The sequence below is a fragment of the Falco rusticolus genome, chromosome 4 (assembly GCF_015220075.1).
Source record: "Falco rusticolus isolate bFalRus1 chromosome 4, bFalRus1.pri, whole genome shotgun sequence".
Classification (NCBI taxonomy): Eukaryota; Metazoa; Chordata; class Aves; order Falconiformes; family Falconidae; genus Falco; species Falco rusticolus.
The window spans coordinates 92,947,637-92,975,170 of record NC_051190.1 but is presented as its reverse complement, the minus strand read 5'-3'; the positions used below and the strand labels follow the sequence as shown (position 1 = coordinate 92,975,170).

Sequence of the window (27,534 nt, the reverse complement as noted above, 5' to 3'; positions counted from 1 at the left end):
ATTTGAGCTGCTCACTTGGGCCAACACTGCATGCCATTTCCAATGGCAGTTATTGTGAGAAGCTCAAACACAATCATCAAATACAATGTTCTGCAAGGAAATGCAAATGAACACCCCCAAAGAAACACCACTGTGAACCTCATCAGCCTGAAGAAATAAATCTCAGTCTTATTGGGCAAATGTTCATGTAAAAGGTTGTTACATTAAAAACAAAAATATATTCTATCACTTCTTTTACTGACAAAAAGCAGCTTAAGAAAGGATGCATTTTCCCTGGCTTTTATGGGAAACCAGCCCTAGTAAATTGCTTGTTACCTGACAATGCCCATCAGAGTCCTTAAGAGAGGCTCTGGAATACCTGGAATTCAGTTAAGCATTAGTGCTCAACTTAAATTAACTTAAAATTCAGCAGCTCAGCACCACGCACAGGCAAAAAGCCACAGACAACCAGGAAGAGTTATCATATAAATATACATATAATTTGACCCTTCTTTACATTTTTGCGTGCCTATATATAAATACATATTTTGTGCATATATGCACACATACACATCTATAAATACATGTAAACATAAAAATTAAAATAGGAAAACATAGGCTTCGGTGGCAGCTAAGACACAGCTTTCAGAATCTTAGTTTAAGGTATCCAAATACTTCTCACGTACTCTGATCTTACCCCAAATAAGTTAGATCAACAATTCTTCAAAGTAAAAGATAACAGTAGTTACTGATACATACCATTTATTACCCACAGTGGTGTTGCAGGTTACCATCATGTAGAATTGCAAACAGTATGCAAGTATACATATGCAAGAAAAGTGGAATGCATGTGTACGTACACACACTCCTCGCCATCACGCACTCACGCTTTCCGCCTGCCCAGGAACACAGTCACTTGCCAGAGACTGTACTTACATGTTTTGTGGTACCTTACTGTCCATCTGGAGTTGGGTAACCAAAATTATTAGCCACTTCTGAAAAACAGATGTCTTTGAGTTACCAGGTATCATGAACAACATGTTTACCTTTGTAAAAATAGCCAACGGCATACCATACTGGTCCTCTTCCAACCCAGATATCACTCCTGGAACAAGCACCGTGTGTCCCGTGTTTGCTTGGGGCTGCACAGTGATTGGAAGGCTTTCTGAGCTCACGCCTTTGCTTGGAAGATTTTCAGCCTGTTCTGATGCTGTATTTTCACATTCTCCTCTCGAGTTAGACTCCTCCAAAATGCTAGGATCTAAGGTCTCCCAGTCACTTTCAGAGGATGCTGGAGAAGCGCGGGAAGGAACTTTCAAGCGCTGCACAGTACCATCAGAGGACTGAGCTCCGTTGCAAATCTTCTCTGACTGGGAGAAAGGCACATTTGCTTTTTGGCCTCCCAGCAAATGGTTTCCCGCCATCTTCCTGCCTCCCTCTCCCATTCCTAAGTTTGTATTTGAAGCATCAGCAGCAGACACAGAAACAGAGTCATCTAACCGTGGTGTATTTTCCTGCAAGCCAGCATCCTCTGATATGCTCTTTCTCGGTCTATACTGTGAGCAGTCAGTAAGACCATGTTCAATCATACCTGGAAAGCAATCGCATGCATTAATATCAGATCTCAACATACATTTAGGCAATTTTTGTTAAACAAAACAAGCAATGTGTTCTTGTGTGCATAATGGAAATTATGTATTTTAAAAACACTATTTTGGGGAAGGTGTGTGTGTGAAAATAAAAACCCAAATCCCAAAAAACCCAAACAAAACCCACACTTTCTCTCCTAGAAAATGTGCCCTAACTTGTTTGCTTTGAAAAGACTGGTGAGAAGCTAAGAATTACCAAGGTTTTGGAATTGCTTGGGTTCCCCCCCACCTTTTTTTTTGGAAGAGCACATGTAGAAGGAAGAGAGATATTTGTATTTTTGTTTTTTAAGGAACTCAACAGGAATGTATAACTAATTCAGGGTCCCACCTATGTTACCCACAGGCAATACTGAAGATTCAGTAGCTCCAATTAATGATACAAGAAATAACACAAAGTGCAAGTAGTATTAGGAGACGTGTACATAGTACACAGACATGCATACAAGTCACCCATTTTTTTAGGCAACATACCAACACAACTCTATTATCACATAAATTGTTTTCCAAATGAAACAGTACAGCCAGTCTCAGTAGTCATCAGAAAGCATATAAAAAGAAGTCCAAACTTCTTACCAGGGAAAAGCGACAGGACAGTCATCAGAGCTCCCACTAATCTATTTACTGGAGAAATATAAAACAGCACCTGGTGGCAGAAGGGAGGGGGGTAGGGGGAAGAGCGTGAAAAAGAGGAAAGGAGAATTAAGGAGGAGAGAACAAGAAAAACAAAATTATGCTTAAGCATGACATAGAACACATGCAAACTGTTCAAGGCATTGCTTTTTATGTTATTTCAGAAAGTCTGCTTACTAACAAAAGCTGTTACAACAGTTCAAAGTAAATATTTAAATGTTGTATCCATATTTTATAAATTTGTATGTTGTTTATACACACACACACACACACACGTAACATATACTTGTTAATCACTCAGTTTTTCCTGTCAGTCATTCAGGTTTTTTTTCCCCAAATGGATACAATTACTGAATGACTTGACAGAAAAAAGTTGTTCCTGCCATGCTGCATAAATCCTTGTTCATTTGTAGTACGTTAAAATCTCTGTTACAAATTAAGGAGGCCAAATATTCTCCATTCCAGCATTCCAACAAAAACCTATACAAAACATCTCTTCTAAGAAAAGATATTAAAGATACACAGATAAGTGTAAAACAGGATAAATGCAGTATGCATTTATTACAGGTTATCTTCCTATGTAAAAAAGATTTTTTGGAAGAAATCAATGGAAAAAACCGCAGCATGACTGATACTAACTTTGGTAAAGCACTAAAAGCATAACATAGGAAAACAAAATGTCCTTAATTAAATCAGAGAGACCGGGATTAGGAAATTAGTTAGGAATTCAAAAGGGGGGTGTCAAAGGCTGGCAATCAAAGAAGAAACACAAGGCAGACTGAGTGTTACCGCTGGAGTTCCTCCAAGACAGGCCTTCAGGGGGGAGGAAAGTAAAAACCAAACCAAACACCAAAAACCAAACAAAAAAACCCTAACCCCATGAAAGTCAACTTGCTTTAACAATGCCATTTTTAAATTCTCAGGCAGCACAATACTAGGGAAAAATACATGTGCATTACAAGGAACCAACGATGCCAAGGAATACAGAATGATTGAACTTGATGACTCTGCAGACTAGTTTAATAGGTATATGATGAAACTAAAATTGGAAGTTTGCGGACATAAGACTTAACAAAAGACTCCTGCAGTAAGCTAGGAAGACACTTTCACAACTGACTGATGAATAACTCACTCAATGTTCCACTAGTATGTGCAAGTCTACAAGCTAGTGAATTGATGGAATCAAGCGTTAAGACCTATGCAGTCCTAACACATACTAAACAATGTTTAATGGTACCTCAGCTAGAAACAGATTATGTGTATTATATTGAACATAGAAAAAAAAAATTTTAGAAGACAGGTGAATTCAAATTGCAACAGCCACAAAAAAAGCATGATGAGTAGAACAAGCAGCTCTGAGAAAAAATTTTTGGCTGACTCCAATGGGAATAAAAAGTCTTAACTTCTTTTAAGATGCTGCTTTATAACACATTGATGAAAGATGCATGACAGAACAGGAATGAACTACAACAGAAACACTACGATACCCCTACAGGGTTAGATTTTCACATACCATGTATTCCCAGCTAAACCTATTTTAAGCCTACAAGAAATCTGTTCCAGTCTAGGTTTTTGTTTGGGTATACCACTTAAGCTGAGTACTTTTCTATACTTGTTCCATCAGGTCCTTCTACTATCTTTCTGTCTGTCTATATGGGTGCATGCCTCCTTATCCTACCCAACCCTGTTATATAGCCTACAATGTTTACATCAGCAAACTGGGTGGCCCTGGCAGCAGAAAGTCAAATGATCACCATCTGGAAGTAGTCTTCCAGCCTAGTAACAGCTGAGAGGTGAAAAAAAAAAAAAAAAAAATTCCTTTACCCTTTGGAAAGTCATCAACAAAATTGCTGAGGATTAAAAGAAATTGGTCTGTGGCATTCAGGCATTTTTTGGCTCAAGGAAAATTCACATTACTAGTGGCTTCTTGCATATGATGTTTCAGGTCTTTGAACATACAGATTCCCAAAGTTATTCTGGAACCTTAACATCTGCCAGAAAACAGACAGCACCAGAAAATCAAAACTCTTGCTTTTGAATTTGCAAGTGTTGTCTTTCTGTTGAAAGCTTAGGGAAAAACAAAAACAAAGCAACCTGCAGGTTTATTCAATAAGTATCCAGTCCTTTCAAAACAATTTCATATGTTTGAGTCATATAAACATGCCTGGGAAACCCTCCCACTCCCCTCCTCCTGTGCATTTATGTTTTATGGTTTTAGCAGACTTGGAAAAGAAGTGTAGCTGAGCGAAGTATTTTGTTTATATATGTCCAAATGCTGAACTGACCTGATGAAATGCTATCGTAAGTTTTTAAACAGATCAGTAGAGATACTTTACAAAATCTTAACTGAAAAATATTTTTTCCACTCTGGTTTAAAAAATAAGTACAATCACTGCAGACTTTCAGAATGTATTAAATTTTTTGGAAAAGGCCTGCATATTGAGTCTTGATTACTTACATTTCTACATGCGTACTCCTACCATGTCGGAATCTTATTTTCTCAAGTATACCTTTTTTCATAGCCTTTAATATAGCAGACTTTAGCATATGGCTCTTTAATGCAAAAACTGCATTTATTCTCATCAATAAATACTTAGAACTGTCAAGATATAACTTAACAGAACTAAGTGCCAAGAGCAAAAGCTCTGCAGAAGCTGCTACTTACATTTTTAAAAGCCATATTTACTGCCTCACAAAAGGCACCTAGGCCTTGGATACAGACTTTAAAAAAACCAAAAAGAAACAAATCTACGACTGTTTTGATATCTTATAGCTTAAGTCCTACTGACTTTCCAGTTGCAGCCAACAGGAAATTCGAATGTTCTTTCTCAGGACTCAAAAAAGCTGGGTTTTAACACAGCAGGATCACTGAAGACAAAAAGAGACATTTGGGAGACTGAAACAAAACTTTGAACAGAAATTTTTAAAAAGCAAAAAAACCCCAATCCTGCATAAACATGTCTGGGAGCTTATACATAGTTATTTCACTGAAAGTTCTCGTTCCATGGTATTAATATATATACAGAAGAACATAAATCTATCTACTATTTCACATCTACTTGTAGGTTTTGCATATTATATTTAAATTACTAAGATGACATTGCTTCAGAGGCAGTAAGATAGCCCAAAGAAAACACTCAGCCTAGAATTCAGCATTTTTACCTGTTTATAAACTGCGTTAAGCCTGACCTAACAGAAATGGCTTTTTACATTGTCTCCTGCAGGTGCCCATGCAATTCAGGTCTGAAGGACACTCCAGCACTCGCTTCCTTTGGTATGCCTGTTTAAAGCCCAAACCAGAAGTTCTGCTTACTGAACCCCTGTGAAGTTGTATGCTCCCTTTTAGGTACCAGCATTTCCTACCAGTTCCTTCGCACAGGTACCTATGTGTGTTATGTGAACCCTTTCCTATCTTATATAATACGTTAGGTTTCTCCACTCCCATTCAATCACATTGTACTTGGTTGGGACAGCTATTGATAAGGTGGAGTGTGGCCAGAAGAGGAGTGGAGGCAAATTTATACATCACCACACAGCAGTTACTTTTAGCATAATTTCCCAATTTACATATGGATGCAAAGTTGTTGATATGACTTCAGATACTTTTATTTTACTTTAATTTGGTTTTCACTAGTATATTCTACATAACTGCATATGAAAAAAATGAATAATCCCATTTCTATTTATCAACTGCCTCAGCCTACAAAATGTTACCTTTTTCTCTAGAAGAATCAGTTTAAAAAGGATCAAGACCTGAAAAAAAACACAAAAAAGAAAACCAAGGTGAATGAACCAGTGCCATTTATCAAAAATACTATGCAAGAATAATCTCTTATTCAAGGTTTCATGTTAAAGGACTGCATAACTGTCTAAATGATCAAATACATTTGGCCAGTGAAAACCAGTGTTCAAATACCCTTTCTCCATCTGAGCACTAATTTTAAAATAGCATGAGAAGCACAAAGGAAAACCTGCACAAACAAAAATTGCGTAATTTGAATCATACAAAGCTTATCAGAATGAACATGTTGTGTAATTCCAGAATTTTAAAATACAGTAAACTGCAGAAACATAAAATAGTTCCTCCAGAGAAATACAGAAAAGAATTCAGCAAAATATCAAGAATAGCATTCGCCTCACCTAATTTTAGACACCTACAGATGAGGCATCTGGATCAGAAGTGGCTGTCCAGACTCTCCACACTTAAAAGAAAAACTTAGACACTTCTGGGGCATGACTGGCAGACATGTGAATTTAAACAAATTTGAGTTCTACCCCAAAAATCTACTGAGCAGGTGCAAATACACCATGAAATCCAGATGAATTTGTTTCCTTGATGCCTTTAGTTAATAAAAGATTCTAAATGCTATTTGTACCCTAGCAATAGGATACACATGCTGTTTCAATAGTCATCAGGAAAAAGGAGGAGCGCAAATCTCCTCAGGTTCTATGATGGCAGAAGCTGCAAAAATGGCAAGATACAGGGGAAAATGCTCCAATTTGTGTCTGCACAGACTTTAGCAATATTCTTCTATAACATTCTTCTGATAAGAAGCGGGAAATGGAAACAAGACCGTAACTGAGATACCACTTGCACTTTGGGACAGGACTAAAGAAATGTCACACAAACCTAGAAATCTCCAGGCAATCCAGCAGACAGAACTTGCCAATCTTGAACTTACTTTCACTGAAGTTATGTAGAGAAGGGGAAAGGAATTCTGAAGGCTGTAACCAGAAGTACTTAGGAAACAGTGACCTTACTCCTAGCTCAGGTATGTCTATCCACATTTATTTTTCAGTTCTTGAGGAAGTATTTTACTCCACAAAGTAAGTGCTGTACTTTACAGACCTAACAGAGAACTCCTACCTTGTGTCTAAAGTGAAGAACAAGATCCCGAGGAGACAGACCTGAGATACCAAAAAGAGAGCAGTTATTACAGTTTAATAGGTAATAGCTAGTAGAGATACTAACTTATTTCAATAGTAGAACTCATAACAAATTCTTTTGAGCAGGAGCAAGAGTTAAATCTACAATGGAGACAATGTCAAAAGTTGCTCTCTGAGTGAACTCCTGTTGGCTGCCACGTAGCATTATGGAAAAACATTATGTAAATACTACATTGTGCATTCAGAAAACACAAGGAAGAGTCAGAACCAGATGGGAGATATCCCAAATAACAGGTAGATGAAAGCTTGCGCACCCCACATCATCAAATAGTTCCATCTAAAAATTAAGAAGATATTGTTTCCTAAAAGCTGCCAAGCAGCTGCTTGTAAGACTGTTAGGTCAAAAGGTAACATGGCTTTCAACCTACAACTAACTCCTATTATGAAAGCAACACTACATTTTATTTGACATTTATTCAAATCCATTAATAAAAGACATGCATAACAATACAGTGCAGGCACACACACCTCTGGTGCTTAACCTGTTAATGCACATAAACAAATTAGGTCAGGAAAGGAATGTGTTGATTAGCATAATATTATCTCTAATGCTTGTACAAAAAAAAAGTCACTTACCAAGATAAACTTGTGACCCTTCTAGCAAAGTACTGCCCAAGGAACTATTCATATGATCATAAAGTTCCTGTAGAAGTTAGAACAAAGGCAAAAAAAAACCCCAGAAGCCATTAATGGCACACAGCCACACAAAATCCAGAATAAATCACCTATTCAAGGACTTCAATGTCTTATACCAGAAAGAAAGGTTTACTAACAGCGTAAACAGAGATAAAGGCTGACAATCATGCTTTCTTGTATTTCATTACAAATCAGGAAGTTGATCCTCTGTCAGATTAGGGTCGTTCATTTAGTTCACATTAAGTTATTACAAGAGCTGAAGAACTGAATGACGTATGCAAATGGCATATTTGCACACTAATTAAAAACACTGTAGTTCACAGCCATACACTGAAAGCTTTGTTCTGTGTGGCTATTACTTAAAAGTTACCTTTAGAATTGAAATTTGAGAGAAGTCTTTTTCTTCAAAATACGCATGTGTAATGAGTTGCAGCTTTGCCTGAAGTAACCCGTATAAAGGCTTGGAAGAAAAACAAACACAAAAACAAGTGAATAAAACTTGTTTAGTCACTCATTTTGAACTTTAATCTTCTCCCATTCTTATCTTGGAATACAGATACTTTATTACAGCGTTCATAGAGGGGCAGTCTTTAATTGCTAATTTGCAGCATCTTTCTCCTGTGCTCATTTTAAATCATAATTCTGTTTTCTTTCCATTTGCACATATGATACGATCACTGAACATCTTTCTGGAAAAGTACTTTTCCTGCTTTAACACTGCTTGTGCAGCTCCAGTAATAGGTCTTTCTTCAGGTTTAAGCACAGAAAGAATTTCTGTTCCCTGGCTGGTGACCAGTAGCTTTTGCTGAATAGGTAGAAATACAAGATGTTTCTTCAAAACAAGCTTATGCTGTATGTGTGACTATATTAAAACCTCTTTACAGTTGTCAATAGCCACTCTCTGCAATTATTGTAATGGCCAAACCCCTCAATCCTACTACATGAAATAAAGTTAGTAGCACTTAAGCATAATCAGAAGTACAAATAGATATCATGTTCCCTGACAATAGACAGACACTTTGACAGTTGCTCTTGAATGGAGATACCAATTCAAGCTAGCTCACCCAAACCCCATAGCCGCCTGATTCACTTTTACTTCAGTATTTTATTACCCTCTGCAATGATTTAAAGAGATGTTTGGACCCAAGAGTTCCCCATAAGAATATGGAAAACAAATAATTTTTAATATGTTACTTGAAAGCGGTTTGGGAGTTCAACATTCTTACCAGCTGACTGAGAACACAGACACTTTTCTGTACTGTTTCTCGGGTGATGTCTGCCTGCCGTACCTTTAATGCCTAAGAAATAGAAGCATTACAGCATTTTTACCAACACACGATTTCAAAAAGAATTCTTTCATGGATCTACTTGCCACATACCACCCCCCTATTCTTAAACAAAATCATAAAACTGACTACCTTCAATAGTGGAATATCCAAACCATGCAACAGTATGCTCTTGCCTAGTAAAAATGGTCATAATACTATGTCAAGAGTTGTGTTCTCATCTCATTGTGCGCAGCAAAGATCCCAATACAGCTGTGATGATATGCAGATGACTGTTTTAACAGCCACCAGCATGAGAAAAAGGCTCTGGAAAAGGAGTGGCATTTTAATTCAGGGTAATGTAATGGAAGAGAAGCCACAACACATTACTTGTTCTTCTCTAACACTATCTGTGAAAATGGACCAGGTTGATAAGTCTTTGCCTAGAAGGTTGCTTCACACTTGAGGCTTTTCTTTGAGCCACGCATAAAAAAAAGGAGGGATCATCTGCAGAATCAACTACATTCTCAGCCAGATCAAATGGTCCCAGCACTTAACAGCAGACCTAGAAAGGGTGGGGGCAGAAATACAGCCAAGTGATTCACTTAATTGTACAAAACAGCAAGTGTGCGGACTGCAGCCCACACATCAAAAAGGACAGATGGAAAGAGTGCTAGAGCTGTCATATGAAACACATTGGTTTATATTCTATTTGTTCCAGAGAGTTCATTTTAAACATCTATTTATCTTCTTAATTGGTTACTAAACAGCATAAACTGGAATCAAGAGCACAACAAAGCCAAGTTATTGCATAGTTAAACAGAGCAAGACTCTAAATCACAAAATACAATGAAGACTGGATGCAAAGATAGTAAGCGAACTAAAATCAACATGGAATTTGTTCAAAAAAAAAGGAATTAAAGTCTGCATGTGTAAAATTTCTCCTATAGCGTACACAGAAACTTGAAACATAGTCAAGGTATGATTAACACTAAAACAGAGTACATAATTTACATCCTCTGAATACAAGACTCAAACCCACGTGGCATTCTAGATTCTTGGCATTTCACTGGAAAAGGGAGTATTTGTTAAAGAAATTTGTAAGGGTACAGATCATACCACTGTTACCATTTTTAAAAACATGGGCAGATTCTAGTAGATCCAGTACGTAGTTTCCTCAGTGTGATCAAGTGCACACTAGCTCTCATCAATTTTTCAGCTTTACTCCTAAAAATTTAGTATCACTAAGCAGCTACAATGAACGGGAAGATTCTGATCTACTCTGCAAGTGTACTTTTGGCAAATGAGGTAGGTGAAGAGAAACTTCCCTACACTTGCATGGTCTGATCCCAGGAAATACATTCAAAATTTTCATGGTCACACACCAGAGAAATTTCAACTTTTTCAACCCGAGAGGCTTATTTCCTGGAAACATGACTTGGCCACCTGACAGACTGTTAGGTTCATTCTGCCACTTGGTGCTGATGCCTGGATTAACGTTCAAGAACCAAAACATATTTTTCAATTGCCTTGAACACTTCAAAAGATCACAATATGGCTGCTGACCTAAGGGAAAGAAATAGTTCTCAAGTTCTGAGCTCCCAGTGTGCATATTTTCATGGATTTTGAATGTAAACTCATAAAAAAATCACGCAGTTTGCTGTTGGTGTAATGCAAACCACTGAATTTTAGGGCTGTTAATTCATCAAGCCTATTATTTCAAATTCACAACTTGAAAATTTACCTTTGCTTCAATTTGCCTATAGCAAGAGACGCCATACACTGTGGTTCGATCCCCACATCTTGGTGGCAAATGGAAAAACACAGTATCTACGAAAAAGAAAAGATGGTTTCGTAAGTCACTAACAAGAATTCAGTGCTTTTATTTTCAGCATAATTTGTAAAAAAAAATAATAAATTACTGCTGAAAATACTGGTACACGCTGACTTTCTGATTCTTAAAAAAAACACCAAAAACCAAACCAAAAACCAAAGAAAATCACTTGTAAAGCTATGCCCGCACCCAAATGTTTCCAAATGCAAGATGCTTTGTGGAAGAATCTCCAGCTGTGCTAATATGTATGTTCTGACAAGAGCCTCATGTTTAGCGTAACCAGGTTCCTATAAGCCCACTGACAGGTCCTCGGATGCAGCTACTGACAGCAGAGGCACCACTGAAACCCACAGGCATGCTGCTTTTCCAATTCAGCACAGAGAAGGAAAGACAAAGTACTATGAGGCAAGGTGAACAACTAGAGTGTGATGCCATTAAGAAAGTAAATGTAATTAAGATAGGGAAAAAAAACCCCACCAACAAACACACACCAAGGAGGACATATACACCAAAAAGATTAGAGTAGCTGCTACCACTGCCAAGGTGGTAGTGCACCAGCACCACTACGCTAACATAAAGGATTTGTGAATCTTAGTATCACACAAATTAATTATTGTCTCTGTGCAAGTGTGACATGAAAGAAAAAAAAATCACTGTAAAATATGACAAGAGAAAAGCTTTTTGAGATATATATACACATACATACACACATGCACTTGCTACTACTGAAAGAGTTGCTAGATCTTAAGGGGAGGGCATTATGACTACCACTACCTTTCAAAACATGACTGAAATCTGTTTTGAAATCAACCATTAATTTTTTGTTTGCTTCGTAGTAACAAAATGAACAGAACAGACAGTCCCGTACGCATTAAGTCTATTACTGCTTTGAACAAGCTCCATTATATTATGGAAATCACCTAGTGTATTAGCCTTAAATTAAGGCTATTTCCTATACCAAGTCATCCTCTTTGCAAAAATGCAACTATCAGTGGGTTTTAGTTTGAAACTCAAAAAATAGCTCTCTAATAAAGTTACATTCACTGTAACATAACTATTACCTGAAACATATTTCCCTGTTTCAAGTTCATGTGTATTCTTGCCTACAAAACAATGATATATATCAGTTTTGTCGCAAGTCCTTTTTTTTTTTCCTTACCAACAAATACACATTGTTAATCTTTTAAGGCAGCAATAAAAATGCTCAAAGTTGAACATTAACTGGGATGGTACTGAGCCAAGAGAGAACAGGTAAGTGCAGCTGCATTATGATTTTCCTAGCTTTGAACGTAGCCTACTTCAACAACACAGAAATGGAACAAAAATCATGACCTGGAGCAGAGTCAGAGAGACTCTTACTGCTGCTAGGAGGGGGACTATTTTGATATGACTTCCTTTACTTCCAAACGAGGTCTCTGGAAGCTGGAAAATTAGGAAACTAAGTACATAAGTTTAAAAAAAACCCCAAAACTTATTAAAAGTAGTTAAGGGGTTTCTGTGATTTTGCTTTTTTAAATGACTTCCTTGTTCTTTGCTCTGCAAAAAAAAAGATGCAACAACTGAACATGCATATAAATGTCATAGTGATGAACTTACCTGCTGTCAAATAAACACAGAAATAAATGCATCAGTAAACAAACAAACAAAAAAAGTAACTGCAGTGGACTTGTTGGTAACTATGTGGTAAAGGAATCATTCTATCTTCATTCTGCTGACAAATACACTAAAGCTTCTGTTCCTGCCCTTTACATTTGGTGCTTTTGAACATGTCATTCTACAGACACTGAATGATTCATTGGTCATTCTAAGACTCTCTAAATTGGAGGGGAAAAAAGTAAAATCATAATGACTACACACATTACAAGGCTGAATTTTAGAATTTCCTTTTTCCTTTACCTCAAAACTCAGTTAGGTTTTACTCAAGACTTTATTCCTCCTTCAAAGAACTTCTGAGAAAGCCTTGTTTTTTCACTAGGACTACAGGGAAGTGATATGTAACCCTTGAGCTTTTATTGACATCTGATTTCTTGATGTAGGAGGGAACACATTTATGATCTACTTTCACTTTAAACTCTGAAACAACATATCACTGCCAACGTATTTTGCAGCTTAAACAGAAGTACAAGAAGTCTAATAGTGAAATGACTCATTGATCAACTGTTCAGATATCAGGATTTTTATTTTGGTTGCAGCAGAAGTAGTACATATAAATTTCCCTCTTGTTTCTTACCTTCCTGATAGTTGTGAGCACCATCTGGTAAGGCGAGAAATGGCAAGTATTTCCATTCCTCTGGCAAACTGTGGCTGTCGTGTCCTTCTCCAGGCTTTAGGGGAGGATAGGAAAATTCAACCTAAACAAACAAAACCAGAAGGAAGACAGAGAGAGAATACATTACTGTTACCAAACAAGCAAGCCTCTGATTCAGCCTCACACCTTTTCCTTCACAATGCTATGAAACAAAGTTCTTCCTACCAGCATTCCTTGTCTCATCCTCCAAAGCACCCACAGGCTGTCTCACATGTAATCTAACTGACAGGCCCTGGGCAGATTTGATTTCTACAGTGCTTCCATCCAGCCTTTCTTCATGAGAAATATGAAACAGATTTTCAAGCAAATTTCAATCCTGAAATCAGATTTGGCTTATCAGCCCCTCAAATGCTCGTGACTAGGTAACACTAACACATGCAAGCCTCTATTCTACCCTACTGGATGCCAAATAATCTCAGAAGCTATACTAACAGCAAAATACCACTTTCCAATATTTTTATGTCGTTTACTGTAATGCCTTCTACATGTTGCCTAAAGTACCTCCATTTCTTTTCCCCAAGAAATCCTGCTTTTCAATTTTGCCTTTCAATTTCACCTTTCATTTATTTGCCATTTACCTATTTTCCCTAGAAACAGGGACAACCTTTCTATTCCTCACACTACGCTACACGTCTGCCACAGATCCCCATGATCAGCATCTTCACGATACTATCATCATCTTTTCCTATGGAGACCCCTCTGGGTTTCCAGCCACTTTCACCCGCTCTTTTTTTCCAGACGTGCTTTTCTTAAATTACTGAACAGAATCCAAACAGAAGTTTATCAGTAAAAGAAACTGTTTAAATATACTGCACCTTCTCTTGAAGGACATTTTGCTATAAAACTAGTGATTTTGAAAATATACACATGGAAAATAAAAAAGCATGACAAAGCAAGCATACAGAAAATCTTGACATTTGAGGGATGATAAAACAAAAAACGCTGTAAAGGATTGAGAGTCCTGAAGAAGTAATGGGAAATAAATCAAGAAAAGTGAAATTCTTCACCTTAACACATGGTGTCTCTCTTCCCACAACTGTTGCTATCTTGGAGAAAAGCACGAAGGACAAGAAAACCCTGCAAGAAATCAGCCTTGCTACTTGCTGTACCAATTTCATGTTTTCTTATTCCTCGTGTTATAAAACAGATCTTGAAAATATCCACAAAAAAATAGTCTGGTGAAAGACCAAAGCACTGAGCTAAAGCTAAGTAACCTACAAAGAATAATTATGCAAGGAGGTGGAAAAAAATGCATGCAATAGAAAAAGGATTAATTTTGGCAGGGGAAGGAAGATGGAATCCAGACCCTTTGTAGTTATCAAGAATCCATAGTGTCTTTTAAACAAAATATGCCATTAAGCAAAACAGAAGTGCACCTGACTTCCAAAGGAGAGGCAAACACTGGAATTAGCACCCATCCAAGGAACAGAGAAACTACCTGCCATTTAGTACACACACAAATCCTGAGAATTCCTTGCTGTCCTTTTCAAATCAGAGATTGTAAGAAAACTAAAATGTTAGAAGCTTCATGTAAAAATCTGCAATATAGAAGAGGATTATATCATACAATTTGATGCTGTCCAGATTAAAACTAGCTGGCTGAAAACAGTTTACAGAATTACTACTGGATCCTTGCAGGAAGAATAACCTTTGCAATAAAATACAGCACAGTTCCTTCAGTTTTAAAACATAAATAGTCAAGGAGCATCTGCACTCATGTTCTGAATCAGTTATTTTATTTCACTGCACGACCAACATAGAGGGGTTCCAACTCACCCTCTGCAGGAGCTTCTTTATATCTAATTCAGAGGAAACCCTGGGTTTCTTAGTCTTCAGTGAATACCTTCAAAGCATCATTCCTAATAGGGAAATGCTGTAAGGACCTAACACATAACTGCTTCCAAGCACTTACAGAATTACAATTTTATTTTGCATTCCAACCAAAATAATGAATTAGAAGACATATTTAAGGAAAGGAAGGGTAGAACAATTCAACCTATATGAAAACCATGTCTTCACTAAGGAATAGTCCTTTTTAAAGTCCAGGATAAAGCTGAGAAATCTGGCTTGAGTGTTCTTCAAATTTGCTGAACTACTACTTTCTTCTAGCTCACAAGAACTACCTATCAACACCTCAACTGCCATCAGATACTCCCAGCAACAGGGATTTCTGCAGGCTCCAATTGTTCCAAATTCAACAAACTGAACAGGTGTTGTGACACTGATGATAAATCTTGTCTATTGGTCTGCCTCTTTCAAAAATGTGTTCTAATACAGAAATTTCTGTACGCATGTGTGTGTATAACCAAGAAACAATCACAAAACTCAGATAAAGCAGAATTAAGATTGCTTCAGTGGCCCTAAATAATCTATTTTACAGATACACTTTATGACAGCCTGATCTACATTATGACACACTATTCCCTGCCCCCAGGAGGATCCATGTAGGAAGTAGCCTGCTTTCTAAGAAGGAATCGCATCTGTGCAGTTTAACAGATTGCTGCTTGTAGAAGTCCCACCTCATATTGTGGAGGCTGAAAGGATGGAAATAACAGCAGGAAAAAGAAAAAGGACAGTCCAACAGCAAGGACAGCATGCAGTGCCCCAGAGAACTTCCTTCCACCCCTCCTCTGACATCAAGGGTTCCCAGTGATTTTATTTCAAAGAGTTAAGTCAAACTTTTTCACAAGCAGTCACTGCAGGTGGGATTCGTGACAGCTGACATGTCAAAAAGCAAGATCTCCAAGCCAGCTTCCTAAGCGTTCTGCATAGTCAGAGAAAACAGACACCTGCAGGGGGTGATTCATCTGATCTGTTTCTTTCTATCCCCTCTGAAGAGAGCTAGCTCAGACTTCGAACTTGCAGATAACTGAATTAATGCAGGCAGAACTCACCCTAACTGTTCCCCATCTTCTAGACATGGATGTCTAGAAGATCTAGCTGAATGTCTACAGTGCAATTTGCAGACTTACATCAATTGCAGTTAGGAATCCTTTCACGGAAAAAGACAAAGTATTATATAAAGTTCAATAGGAACAAAAAAATACATGCAAATGTTCAGAGCTGACTGCCAAAGCAGATTTTACAGGTTTTTTTGGGTCTCCAAGTGAATTAAAGATAACTCCTTAACAAAATGAAACTCAAATTCAAATATGAACTCCTCAGCAACTTCAGAATAAACTACATAAAACATGAACTAGAATATCCACACCTTATTCTTCCAAGTATCAAGGATCATTAGAGCTGGAAATATTAATTATTGCCTGTCAAGGGGTTTTGATGGCAATGCTTTCTGCCTGTTCAGATTGCCTTGTTCTGTAAGGAGACAGATCTTGATGGATTTCAGAGCTAAAATGAATATAGAATACTGTGTTGTGATTTACTGGAGAAATAAATAACTGCTTTTCACAACACAAAGTATTTAAGTTCTTGTGGATTACAAGTTAAAATAATATGTAATTTTTAAATTCTCCCTAGGCTGAAGTACAACTGAATTTCTGGAACTAACATTTTTACTTTTCTGTAATTCTGCTGTGTTAACTAACCTTTTGTATGCAGTTTGTACTGAATCCAACAGTTTGGATGCAAAACACTGATACACAGTTCTATCTTATTTGTGGAATAAAAAAACCAGTCTAGGCAATCTGCTTTGATTCCTTGTCTTTTAAGGTGCTTCCTAGCCAGAATTAATTTACTGGACTTTCATTAACTCACAGTATGAAAAGGGAAGTGCAGGCAAGGAAAAAATGTATTTCAGTTCCCGCATTTAGGAACATGACAGTTTTTCTTTAAAGAAACAAATTGATACTCTCTTCTACTAAATTACAAGTGCACAATCAGAAGAGGTTAAAAAAAAGGACAATGATAAAAGAGGAATGTCCAAGACATATGTGCATGCCCACCTAAACTATCACACTCAAACATCAGGCAGGTATTTGGCATTAATGTCTAGTAAACTTTATACTCGGGTAAGGTTGTTTCCTTATCTGTGAAAAGCATTAAGTGTTAGCAATCACAGTAAGATCCTCACTGAACACTGAACAGTTATAATTTCAAATGTGCTAACAAGTCAGTATAAACTCCCCATCCTCCCCACTCCATCTACTATCATATTTGAACCACTCCACTTAAAATTTAAACCCTCTTACTCAGCACAGTCACAATACAAGCTCTCCTCTTAAATATAGGTATTTTGGAACATTTCTCTTCAGACTAGAAATGAAAAAAAATCCAGACCCAAATAAGTTTTTCAACTGGTTCAATGGAAAGAGGATTTAGTCTCAGATCTCTAAAAAAATTAAGGACTAAGGATGCTTTCAGTAAGTTGAAGAATCTAATTTACAGGGAGCAAACCCATTCCATTATCTGAAGAACTGCTATGATGATCTCTCCCATTGCTGCTACTGCACAAACAGGTAGAGTAATTGCTTCAAATGAAGAAAAGCAGAACAGCAAAATTCACTCATTACATTCCTATTCAGAAAAACTTTTCCCTTCATAAATTATTTCAGTACATTTCACTTTGAGGATACCGACTCTTCCTCTCTCATTTAAGAAAGAAAAGCAGAAGGATTATGAGTATCATGATAAGCAGCAGTGGCGAAAAAACCTCAAGAGATTAAAATTACACCTAAAACTTGATCCTTCATTTCAAGTAAGTCAGCATTTGTTCTTCACTCAAAGTAAGGGTTTTTTTGAAAGAAGTTTTCTTGATATATTAGTCCTAGCATAGCCAGATCCAGAGAAAACCAGCACACCAATGATGTTATCTGAATCACCATAACAACTGCAGCATGCAGCCAAATTAAAATCTAAGAACGCTGTTAGTCTTTCAGCACTGGTAACAATTTATTATTTAAATCACAATTTATCAGATTTAAATGACAAACTTTCCCCATTGTTGTATGACAGAACCAACAGATCAGGATCTACAAGTTGAGGAGCCCATCCGTGTAACAATAATGCCTACGCAGTAATATAATGACCTCTAACAAAAGATTTTTAAATGTTACACATTTAGATAAATACATATGTGTATAATAACTATGTACAATGCACATATGTATTTATAGAAAAATGTGTAAATAAATGTATGATACATATTTATATATTTTAAAATCCACTGAATGCACACAAAGAGGTAGGGCACAGTCTTTCCTATCCTTCCAGTTCCTGTAACTGCAACTTCCTCACATTCCCATATCACTAAAGCTATAGAGCAGCCACTTACACAAGTTCTAAGACACCATTCGTATTGCTACAGATGCACCAAATAACCATTCAAGTTTGCTTCGAAAACTCTAGGTTACTAAAGTTTTGACTCTTAGGCCCTGAAAAGATAAAATAATCTGAAACACTGAAACCTTTTATCTGTTTTCAAAGTCACGCTAGCATGCATTGCAGACACTCTTTCTAATTACTTAACACTTTATCATCATACAGATCAAGTCAGACACAAATCCTATGCTTTGGAACTTCTGCTCATATAGGTCACCTCAAAGAAAGTAAATAACAAACAAAAAAGACCCGCCACACTCCCCCCAAAACAGGAATATAATACAACTATTCCAGCCTAGGGGACTTGCTACGGAACTCTGTGCCCTCAAAACAAATCATGGTCTTACAGACAATAAGGTAGAATTCACCTAAGATGAACTCTCAAGAAGACACAAGGTACCACAGAGGGCAGCTTCCTCAACGAAACAAGAGAGGGCAACCCTCAGCTCTACTCCTAACTGATACCTGCCCATCACAGCAACTAACAGAGGCTGGGGTCAATGGCAGCCAGGTTTTCTCCCACACAAGCTGCTGCACCCATCGGCTCTCAATGGATACACCCAGCTACAGGGACTGGTGGCATTTCCTCTCCCTCAGGACAGCACCCTGACCTCATCACACACGATACGTGCATTCTTTCCCCAGCTCTGCTGCATGTCCTGGTTCCCAATGGGAAGGAGATCACGCAGGCTGGCAGAGATGTCCAGTGGTACAACGGATCCCCCTTTTCCTAGGAAAACGAAGCACCAGGACTGTAGGCACACTTTAAAGTACCTGTCATAAGGTAAAGTCAATTATCAGGACAGGGAACACAAAGTTGAGACTTGCAAGTTCCATTTACTCCAATAGGATGACCTCTGTTCAGTGACTTTACAGCTTTGAACCTCCCTCTATTCTATACGTATGTAAATAACATTGCCACTTTGTATGAAAGTGCTGACAACCTGAGTTACTATTTGAAAGCATTCTGAAATAGGTAGATAACATAGTAATAGATAGCAACAGAGGTAAAGAAATACATATTTTACTGATTTAGCATTCATTTATTCAAGAGAAAGGTCAAGATTCCTGGTACGGAGGGTTTAAGTAAACTACTTGGATGTTATGACACATACAAAGAACAGACAGATCCTAACAGGAAAGTTAATGATGATGACTATGGGAAGCGTTAGATAACTGCAAACAGGTATTTAGGAACCTTCTCTCAATTCAAACATCAGGACAATTATGGAGAAAATATCCAGTATGGAATCCTTCAAAGAAATACCTCCTGTCTGGGACTTCAAGGAAGCAACTTCAAGATTATCAAAACATAACCTCTTCGAAGCTTGAAAAACTAAACAAAGATACAAAGCAAACAAAAATCCACCATACCTGGGAGTTCTTGAACAATGAACACAAAATACAATAAGCAAGTGGATTACATAGACATGCAAATCAATTCCACAGAAGAGATAAGAATCTGTGGTATTGCTCATGGAAGCATGAGGCAACAACTAAGGGTGTACTCAGCAATGCATTGTGTATTTAAAACAATTAGCATCCCACACTAATTTGAGTAGCCTCTCTAATAAAAGCTTCTTTCAAAGTTTCAACCTATTTAACACAAGCAAATCCACATATTGTAGACAACATGCTAATCTTTGATACCCTATGTTATGATTAACTTCAAGAGATTTCATGTTCATAAAGGTCCTTTAAAGAGCTTAAATAATATTATCACAAACGGGGGAAAAAAGCCCAAAGAAATTGTGCTAATGTCTACACGTTATCATCAATAAAGCCAGGGACAAAGCACTTTGGCTTGATTCCAGCCTAGTTCCTTGTCAAGGTATTTTTTGTTTCTGTTCTTCCTATAACAAGATCTTGCTTAACCACTAGAGAAGATTACCTATTGTGTAATACCTGCCTACCGTGCGCCCCAAAACAAAGACACAAGGACTTTAAAGGCAACAAAGCATACACTTACATGGTGAAGAGCATCAAGCACATCTAATAGAATCGCAGCAACCGCTGGGCTGACAAAGATCAAGAAGAGAAAAAAGTAATTCTCCAGTAAAGCAGATTCTTAGAAGAAAGACAGCAAACAAGTGGGGACTGAGACAGACTAGAGGTGTTTCCATTAACGAAAGAAAAGAAAGATGCCTCAGAAAGGCTGCCCATGGAATCTACTGAAGACAGCAGCTACAGTATTTCCCTCTCGAAAGCAAGTGCTACAATCGAGGGCGCAGGAGATCTGAAAATGTAGGCAAGTTCTCAAAAGAGTTGATAAAGAAACCAGACTGACCTCACTCATTCCGTAGACACCTGCTAATTCTGCAAACAAAGTCAAGCCCAATTTGCCAACAATCCTGCTTGGACACATTCCTCTTGAGCCCTCATACGGTCTCTAGGCATGAGTGAAAAAAGGCCACGTGCACGGATTGCTCAGGCCAAGTTACATGCTGATCTCTGCAGATCACAACAAGCATTAGCTTCCGAGCTGCAGTAACTGAAGCTCTCAAATGTCAGGAGGAGCACAAACACAGGAAGGGAAGAAGGGTTAAAGAGCATTCCTCCCTTTCAAAGATCATATTGAGGCTCTTCTCTAAAACATAGCTATCAGCTGTTCATTCCTGATCTTAACTTTCCTTTGCATGCCAGGAAGAAAAATCAGTGGTCAGGCAAAACAGGGGGATTGATCTTCAGACACTGTCCATGCAAGAACATACCCACACAGAGAGGCCACTCAGACAGTGCTTCGGAAAAAGCAAAGATCACATTTACATTAAAAAGTTAAAGTACCTTAAAGATCCTTAGGACAAACTTTGGGATTCCATGGGGATACACCTTTCTGTATTTACAATTACCTGCTCCCGTGTCTGTGTGAGTCTGAAGTGTCATTCTCCACTGATGTACAGAGAAGTGGGACAAGATCAGCTGTTATTTTCTAAAGGATCCCAAGCAAACAGAAGTGACCCCTCACATGAGCTGTCCATGACCCACACAGTATTTCCTCCCCTACATACAGTTTAATTTTTCCACAACACAGTAAGAAATGCGTAATAAAGTCAGGAGCAATTTGGAGTATATTCCAACCCTTCAGATGATAGGCAAGGCAACAGTCACCCACTGCAGAAGGTCAGAGGTGATCTACAGAACAGCTCAGGACACTGAGTGCCGAAAAGCTGGGCCTTGCCTCAACTCAAGTGAGATTATGTTTGGCCTGCCTGGTGGTGATGTAGGGTCTGTATTTACTTAGATATAATAGCCTTAAAACATCAAGAGAAGATGGGGATTCTTGTGCCAGGTCAGGCAGTACAGCAGTCAATGGACCACCTGCTTCCTCAGCAACCGGCCAGGGGGCTTACAGAGACTTGCGTGTAACTCTCTTGCATCCAGGTTTTTCCAGCTTCGCTGAAACCTTCCTTCCTCTCCTTTTAGAATAAATCATTTTAACTCTGCTATCAAAATGAGTGATTTTTAGAGTACTCTTGGTGTTTTAAGCCTCCTACACCCTCAGAGACTATTATCTCTCTGCCTCCCTATATAAATAAAGCTTGGAGGCAGAGCTCAAATGGATCACAGCACACTGGATCACTAGTGGAGAACTAAACCTCATGACTCTCCATCTTCCACCTTCACCATAAAGTGAAGGTATCTCCATGTAGTTTTCAAACACACAGCTTGCATCTAACTAGTCAAGCTCCATTCAGGTTACGTTTTTGCTAGACCTCTATCATAAAGATAGATAAGGACTTTCCACAGCATTTAATGTTTTCAAAAAATAAAATGCTGTAAGGTAAATTAAGTGCTTTATTGCTTATTGTAACGAGAGAAAACATTTCATAATTCTGAAAAAAAAACCCTCAACCCTTTCCTTTATTTGCTCTGTATTCACCATCCACTTACTACAGCTCCTGAAAACTGCTGAGGCATCTCCTGTCAACCACTCCAGAAGAAGGGCGCAAACAGCACCAAAATCAAAGTCTTACCCTATACTGAAGCAGGGGATCAACAGAACATAACAAAAGCCAGGGAGGAGCTGGACCAGTAATGGTCTGCAGTCACTGATGAGCCAAACTGCTACAGATACTCCAAAACAGATCACACCCCTTCTATGGCAGGTTTCCCTTATTATCACTTTATAAGCCAATGCTTTCATGACTTGAGTCCTGTAGAGCCTGACAAGCATCAAGAAATCTCTCAGAACACCTAAGAACTCCACGTGCATTTCCTAGTATGACTACAGAGAAAACAGAGACAGAAACACAGAACCCAAAAGGAGCCTTCTCAGGCAAACCAGGTAAATTCCTGTTACAATTGGTAGGCTAGTTGTATGATCTCTTGATCTTAAGCTCCCCAAATTCACTCTGAACTACTGCCATGTAAAAGCTGCTTTGGACTTTGCTTTTCTGCACTCAGGAGTTTCTCCTGTGTGGCATGTGCACATCTACTTGTGTGTCAACACTGCCTTTTAGATTAAATGGTTGGGTTTTCCTCCTTATTTTTCACTTTCTGACAGTCTCCTGGAATGCAACTGCACTTAATGCAGTGGTTCAATGAATACTGCAAAGCCCGTTACCAAACATGACATCCAAAAAGAGAAGTCCCAGGCTGCCACTTTCAAGAGACATTCTTTTCCATCCCCATACTAGTCATCTGCAGATGTCTGCTAAGCAAACAGAGCCCACAAACCAAGTGGCTCAAAACCAACCCACCAAAACAAGGCTTACTTTTTGGTCACCTTGGTTCCCTGTTCTGGCTTATCATACAACTGCCTCTGCTTTCTATTTGTGAAGAGGCAGGAGAGGAACAGTGAAAAATGCTCCTGTATTCGCAAGGGTGGCTTACAGTCTTCTCATAAATATAGCCTCAAAATCCATTTTGTTAGCCTACCTAGGCAAGCTCTTCTACATTTTCCTTGAAAACAGACTACCCAAGAACTGTCAGTGCCACTTACGGGGTCCGAAATTCAGACTTGAGAAACACCCCTCGCAAGCACCTTTCAGACCAGCAGTTCCTCTTCTGACACAAATCTGTTGCTGCTTCCTCTCCTTCACACTGTTCCTTGCCCACGTACCAGCTCTTGTACTAATTTTCCAGTATCTCCACCTTAAAATAAAACCTTTTCTTTGCGTGTGTGTGCACGTGTGTGCGTAGTGCTCTGTGATCCCTTACCAAGTTCCAGGCAGATTGGAGCCAATGTTTCCTTTACAGAAAGAGTAAATCAATCATTTATTCTTATAAAAGACACAAGTCAGTCTAGCATGATCTATCTTTAGTGCATGCCCGTAGGACTCAATCTACTTAGCTTCATGTTGTTAATCAATTCTTTCGTTCCAAAATTCTCTAGAGCCTCTCATACTACTAAAGTCAAACTCATTAGGCTATAGCGGCTCAGCTCCCTGCCTCCAGTTCTTTTAGGCAATGCTTTTTTTTATAGTTCAGTAACAAATCTGCCAAGTCATAGGCAGAATATATTTACAATCAGATTTCTGGTTAGATTTCCCTTAGGAAGCCTGGCTGTTTGTGGTTTTACCAACTGTCATTCTATTCCTGCAGTTCTTCTCCCTGTGACACAGCTACCCTGTCCCCTTCCCCAACCTCCTTCCCCTCAAACTTCTCCAGCTCATTTCTTGAGATACTTAAGGACTCAAGCTTTGGTTCAGATGTATTTTGAACATCTGAAAATTTACTCCTACAAACATTTTACTAGCAGCAAGATAAAATGCATTGCTACTAATTTATTGTTTGGGGTTGGTAGTTTGGGGTTTTTTTTTTTTGCTTTGCATCAACACAGCATAATGTTACAAGAAACAGGTCCCAAGAGATGAACGGAAGCCACAAAAGCCACCCGTACTTTCGTCTGCAACCTATGTCTTCTCCAAAAGGCCAAGAAAAAGGCGAGGTGAAAAATGCACTCTTCCTCCTACAGACACCCAACTAACACTTATTTCCTAATGGTCTTTTAACAAGAAAATGCTGGATAAATAATGCAAACCTCGCAACCTAGGTGAACAGATTCCTTTGTGGGAACTGATCCTGTGAATATCCACATGTGAAGAGCCCCTAGCCAGCCTGAGGAGAAAGGATGCGTTCCAAAACTGTGCAGATTTTTCAGAAAGAGAAGGAAGAACGCATACAATGAGTTATTGCGTTTCTGCCTCTTTCGGTATGAGGAATTGTTTTCCACGTTACCATGCTGTGCTTGTTTTGTTTCCTGCACCGTTCACAATATTAATTTAACTCTCTGCTCCCTTGTCTGAAACGTGTTCTTGTCAGACCAATTCTTGTATAACCACCACCACTGCATTCATTATAGCTTTGGCAGGTTTTGTAAATACTAAGAACACTCCAGGGAAAAAGACTCACTGCAAGTCCAACATCTCATCTACCTGCTGCAGTCACGGCAAAGCAACCGTGCACGCAGCCCAATGGGGCAGCAGCATCTCCTGCTTCAAGTGTTCAAAGAAAAAAAATCAGAGCATAATGATCTAGGAAATACACAACATAAAATTCTTCTGCCTTACAGGCCACACGAAGCAGTGGAGGATTTATGAGGGAAGGGAAGAGACAGGCAAAGGCAACTTAAATCGAGGGTCGACTGACCGCCCGGGGCCGCCGGGCTGTTTGCACCAGAATTACCTACGGAGGTGGGCGCGGTGCGGCCCGGCTAGGCCCGCAGAACAGCAGACAGGTTAAACACATCGTTCTCCTGTTCGTTCTCTGTCTGAACGCGTTAAACAGGCACAGCAGGAGACCGGGGTGCCCGGCGCCCCCAGGGCCGCGGCGGAGGCCTGCGGCGGGGAGCTCACCCCGCCGGCCCTCGCCTCGCCCCGCCTCGCCCGCCGGCTGCAGCGCCACGCAGGGCGGGCGCCGGTCACGGACGCAGCCCCGTGAACACCAACGGCCTGGAGCGGGCTGAGTCACGGGCCCGGCCGGCCGCCCCCGCCCCACGCCCCCCTGCCGGAGGGAACCCCCGGCCCAGCCACGGGGGAGGCCGCGGCCAAGCGGGGCCCTGACGCGGTTCGCGGCGCCCCGCCGGTTTCAAACTGCTCCTTTACCCGGCCCGCCGGAGCAAAAGCGAAGCCCCCCCCGGGCCCATCAGACGCGCCGCCTCCTGCACGGGGCTCAAGCCTTCCCCGCAGGGCCGGGGCCGGGCCGCCCCGCCGCCAGGCTGGGAACGCGGGGAAGGGCAGGGAGGAAGCGCGGCGGAGGCGGGAGACACGGGGCACCCGCCGGCGGGCGAGGAGGCGGGCGGCACCCGCGCCCCTCACCTGGCAGCCCTTCTTGTGGTGGAAACCCACCACCACGATGTGCAGCACCGGGCCCCGCGGGGGGGCGGCTGGCGGGGCACCCCGCTTCTCCATGGAGCCGCGGCGATGGCCGCCCTGGAGGATGCCGCCGTGCCCGGCCTCTCGCTCCGCCTCCCGCCGCCCCGGGGCCGACAGGGACGCAGCCCCGGCCGCCTGCGCTTCCGCAGCTCCCGGCCGGGGGCGGGCAGCACCGCCCCCAGCCCGCACCGCCCACCCGCCCCACCGCCGGGGCGGGGTTTCGCCTCGGCCCGGCCCCTCAGAGGGCGGCCTCGGCCCTGGGCCGCGGGCGGGGGGCGGTGCCGCTCCCGCCCCTCAGTTCCCGCCCCTCAGTTCCCGCCTTGCAGTTCCCACCCCTCAGTTCCCGCCCCGCAGCTCCCGCCGCGGCGCGCGAGGAGCTCTCCAGCAGAGCTCGCCTCACCGAGGGGGCAGCCGAGGAGCGCGGCTTTGTCGCATCCCGCGGCCGGGAAGGCGCATCGCGGCCGAGCAATGGAGCCGCCCGGGCCGGGGCAGCCCACCGCGCCTCGCCTGGGTCCTTCCCGCCGGGCCTGGGCCCCCGCAGGCGGCGCTGCCCACGGGGTGCCCTAGGGGGACCCCGCGGCTGCTGCCGGCCGCGGCGGGGCTGCGAGCGGGGGCAATAGCGAAGCCTTCTCCTTCTTCTGGTCGTCGTCTTTTCTGAGGAAATCTCAGCTCCGAGCCCCCCGGCAGCGCAGAGGACAGCACATCCTCTGGCCGCGTCCTTCCAGCGTGAAGTCGTGCTGGTGAGAGGCAGCACACAATGAAGTCTGGGATGGGTTCGGTCCAGGTTTGTCAGGTTGGTTGCTGAAGGGTGAAAATGAGAAAAATCAAGTTAAGGCGTCTTCTGTTTGCTAACTGTTATGCTACTGAAACAGAACAAGGTCTTACAAAAAAAAAAAAAAAAAAAACCAAACCAAAACATTAGTCAGGATGAGTTTGGTACAATGCTCTGGGTGATGCTAGAGGTTTGTGCTGAGAAAGGAATGTACTCTGAATAATTAGAAAAGGTATGGTGGGCACCTGAAGGAGATAAGGAGACCATCAAGTCAGGAATCGTTGAACAAAGAAAACTGAAAGGTCTTTTCCACCCACCTATTATGAATGGAATGATTGAGTGTCAAAATCAGATGAATATATATGTAAAGATGTTGTAACCTCTCAAGAAAACTACCTGACTTTTCACTGAAAACTTTGTAGCTCGTTTGTCCAATGCGAATCGGCTAGCTCTCCAACGTTGCACGAAAGAAATACCTTTGCTGCTTTAAGACAAAATTCGTCTCTGAGCAGTTACTCTGTGCCGTTTTGGCATCACTACTCAGTGTACATTATGATACCGTAGCAGGACAGTTGAAAGACTAGTCCAAGAGCACTGGCAAATGTAGTGTGAGAGAAAATTAAAAAAAAAGGTTTTTTTTATCTCACTGCATGCAGATCATGCTGCCTCTTTAACCTTTGTTACGGTTCAGTTCTGGTTATTTAAACCAACAACATTTGATAGAGAGTGTATACTTAAGATTCGCTGTGGAAACTGGGAGGAAAATACTCTTTTTGAAAGAACTATACAGAAATAATGCTTAAAGAAAATCTCATCACTAACATAGTATCCAGAGGCTCAAATTATAACAATAAAGCATGCAGTTTTGTATTGTTCCTCAGCTCCAACAGAAGTGCCATGACAGAAAAAATAAATACAGGA

The 27,534-nt window shown here is 40.4% G+C and overlaps 1 protein-coding gene across 1 annotated transcript in view; it reads right to left on the bottom strand.

Moving 5' to 3' along the window:
- The window catches only part of AVL9 (AVL9 cell migration associated), a 40,231-nt gene extending 14,233 nt beyond the window's left edge, over nt 1-25,998 (bottom strand). Inside the window, exons 1-10 of the mRNA XM_037385109.1 lie at nt 25,785-25,998; nt 13,171-13,291; nt 10,851-10,936; nt 9,068-9,139; nt 8,212-8,301; nt 7,782-7,848; nt 7,126-7,166; nt 5,973-6,011; nt 2,202-2,271; nt 1,026-1,570 (exon numbers count right to left, since the gene is read on the bottom strand). Of these exons, the coding sequence (XP_037241006.1) occupies nt 1,026-1,570; nt 2,202-2,271; nt 5,973-6,011; nt 7,126-7,166; nt 7,782-7,848; nt 8,212-8,301; nt 9,068-9,139; nt 10,851-10,936; nt 13,171-13,291; nt 25,785-25,877 (1,224 nt within the window). The 5' untranslated portion in view covers nt 25,878-25,998. The remainder of the gene's footprint in view (nt 1-1,025; nt 1,571-2,201; nt 2,272-5,972; nt 6,012-7,125; nt 7,167-7,781; nt 7,849-8,211; nt 8,302-9,067; nt 9,140-10,850; nt 10,937-13,170; nt 13,292-25,784) is intronic.
- Nucleotides 25,999-27,534: the final 1,536 nt, after the last annotated feature.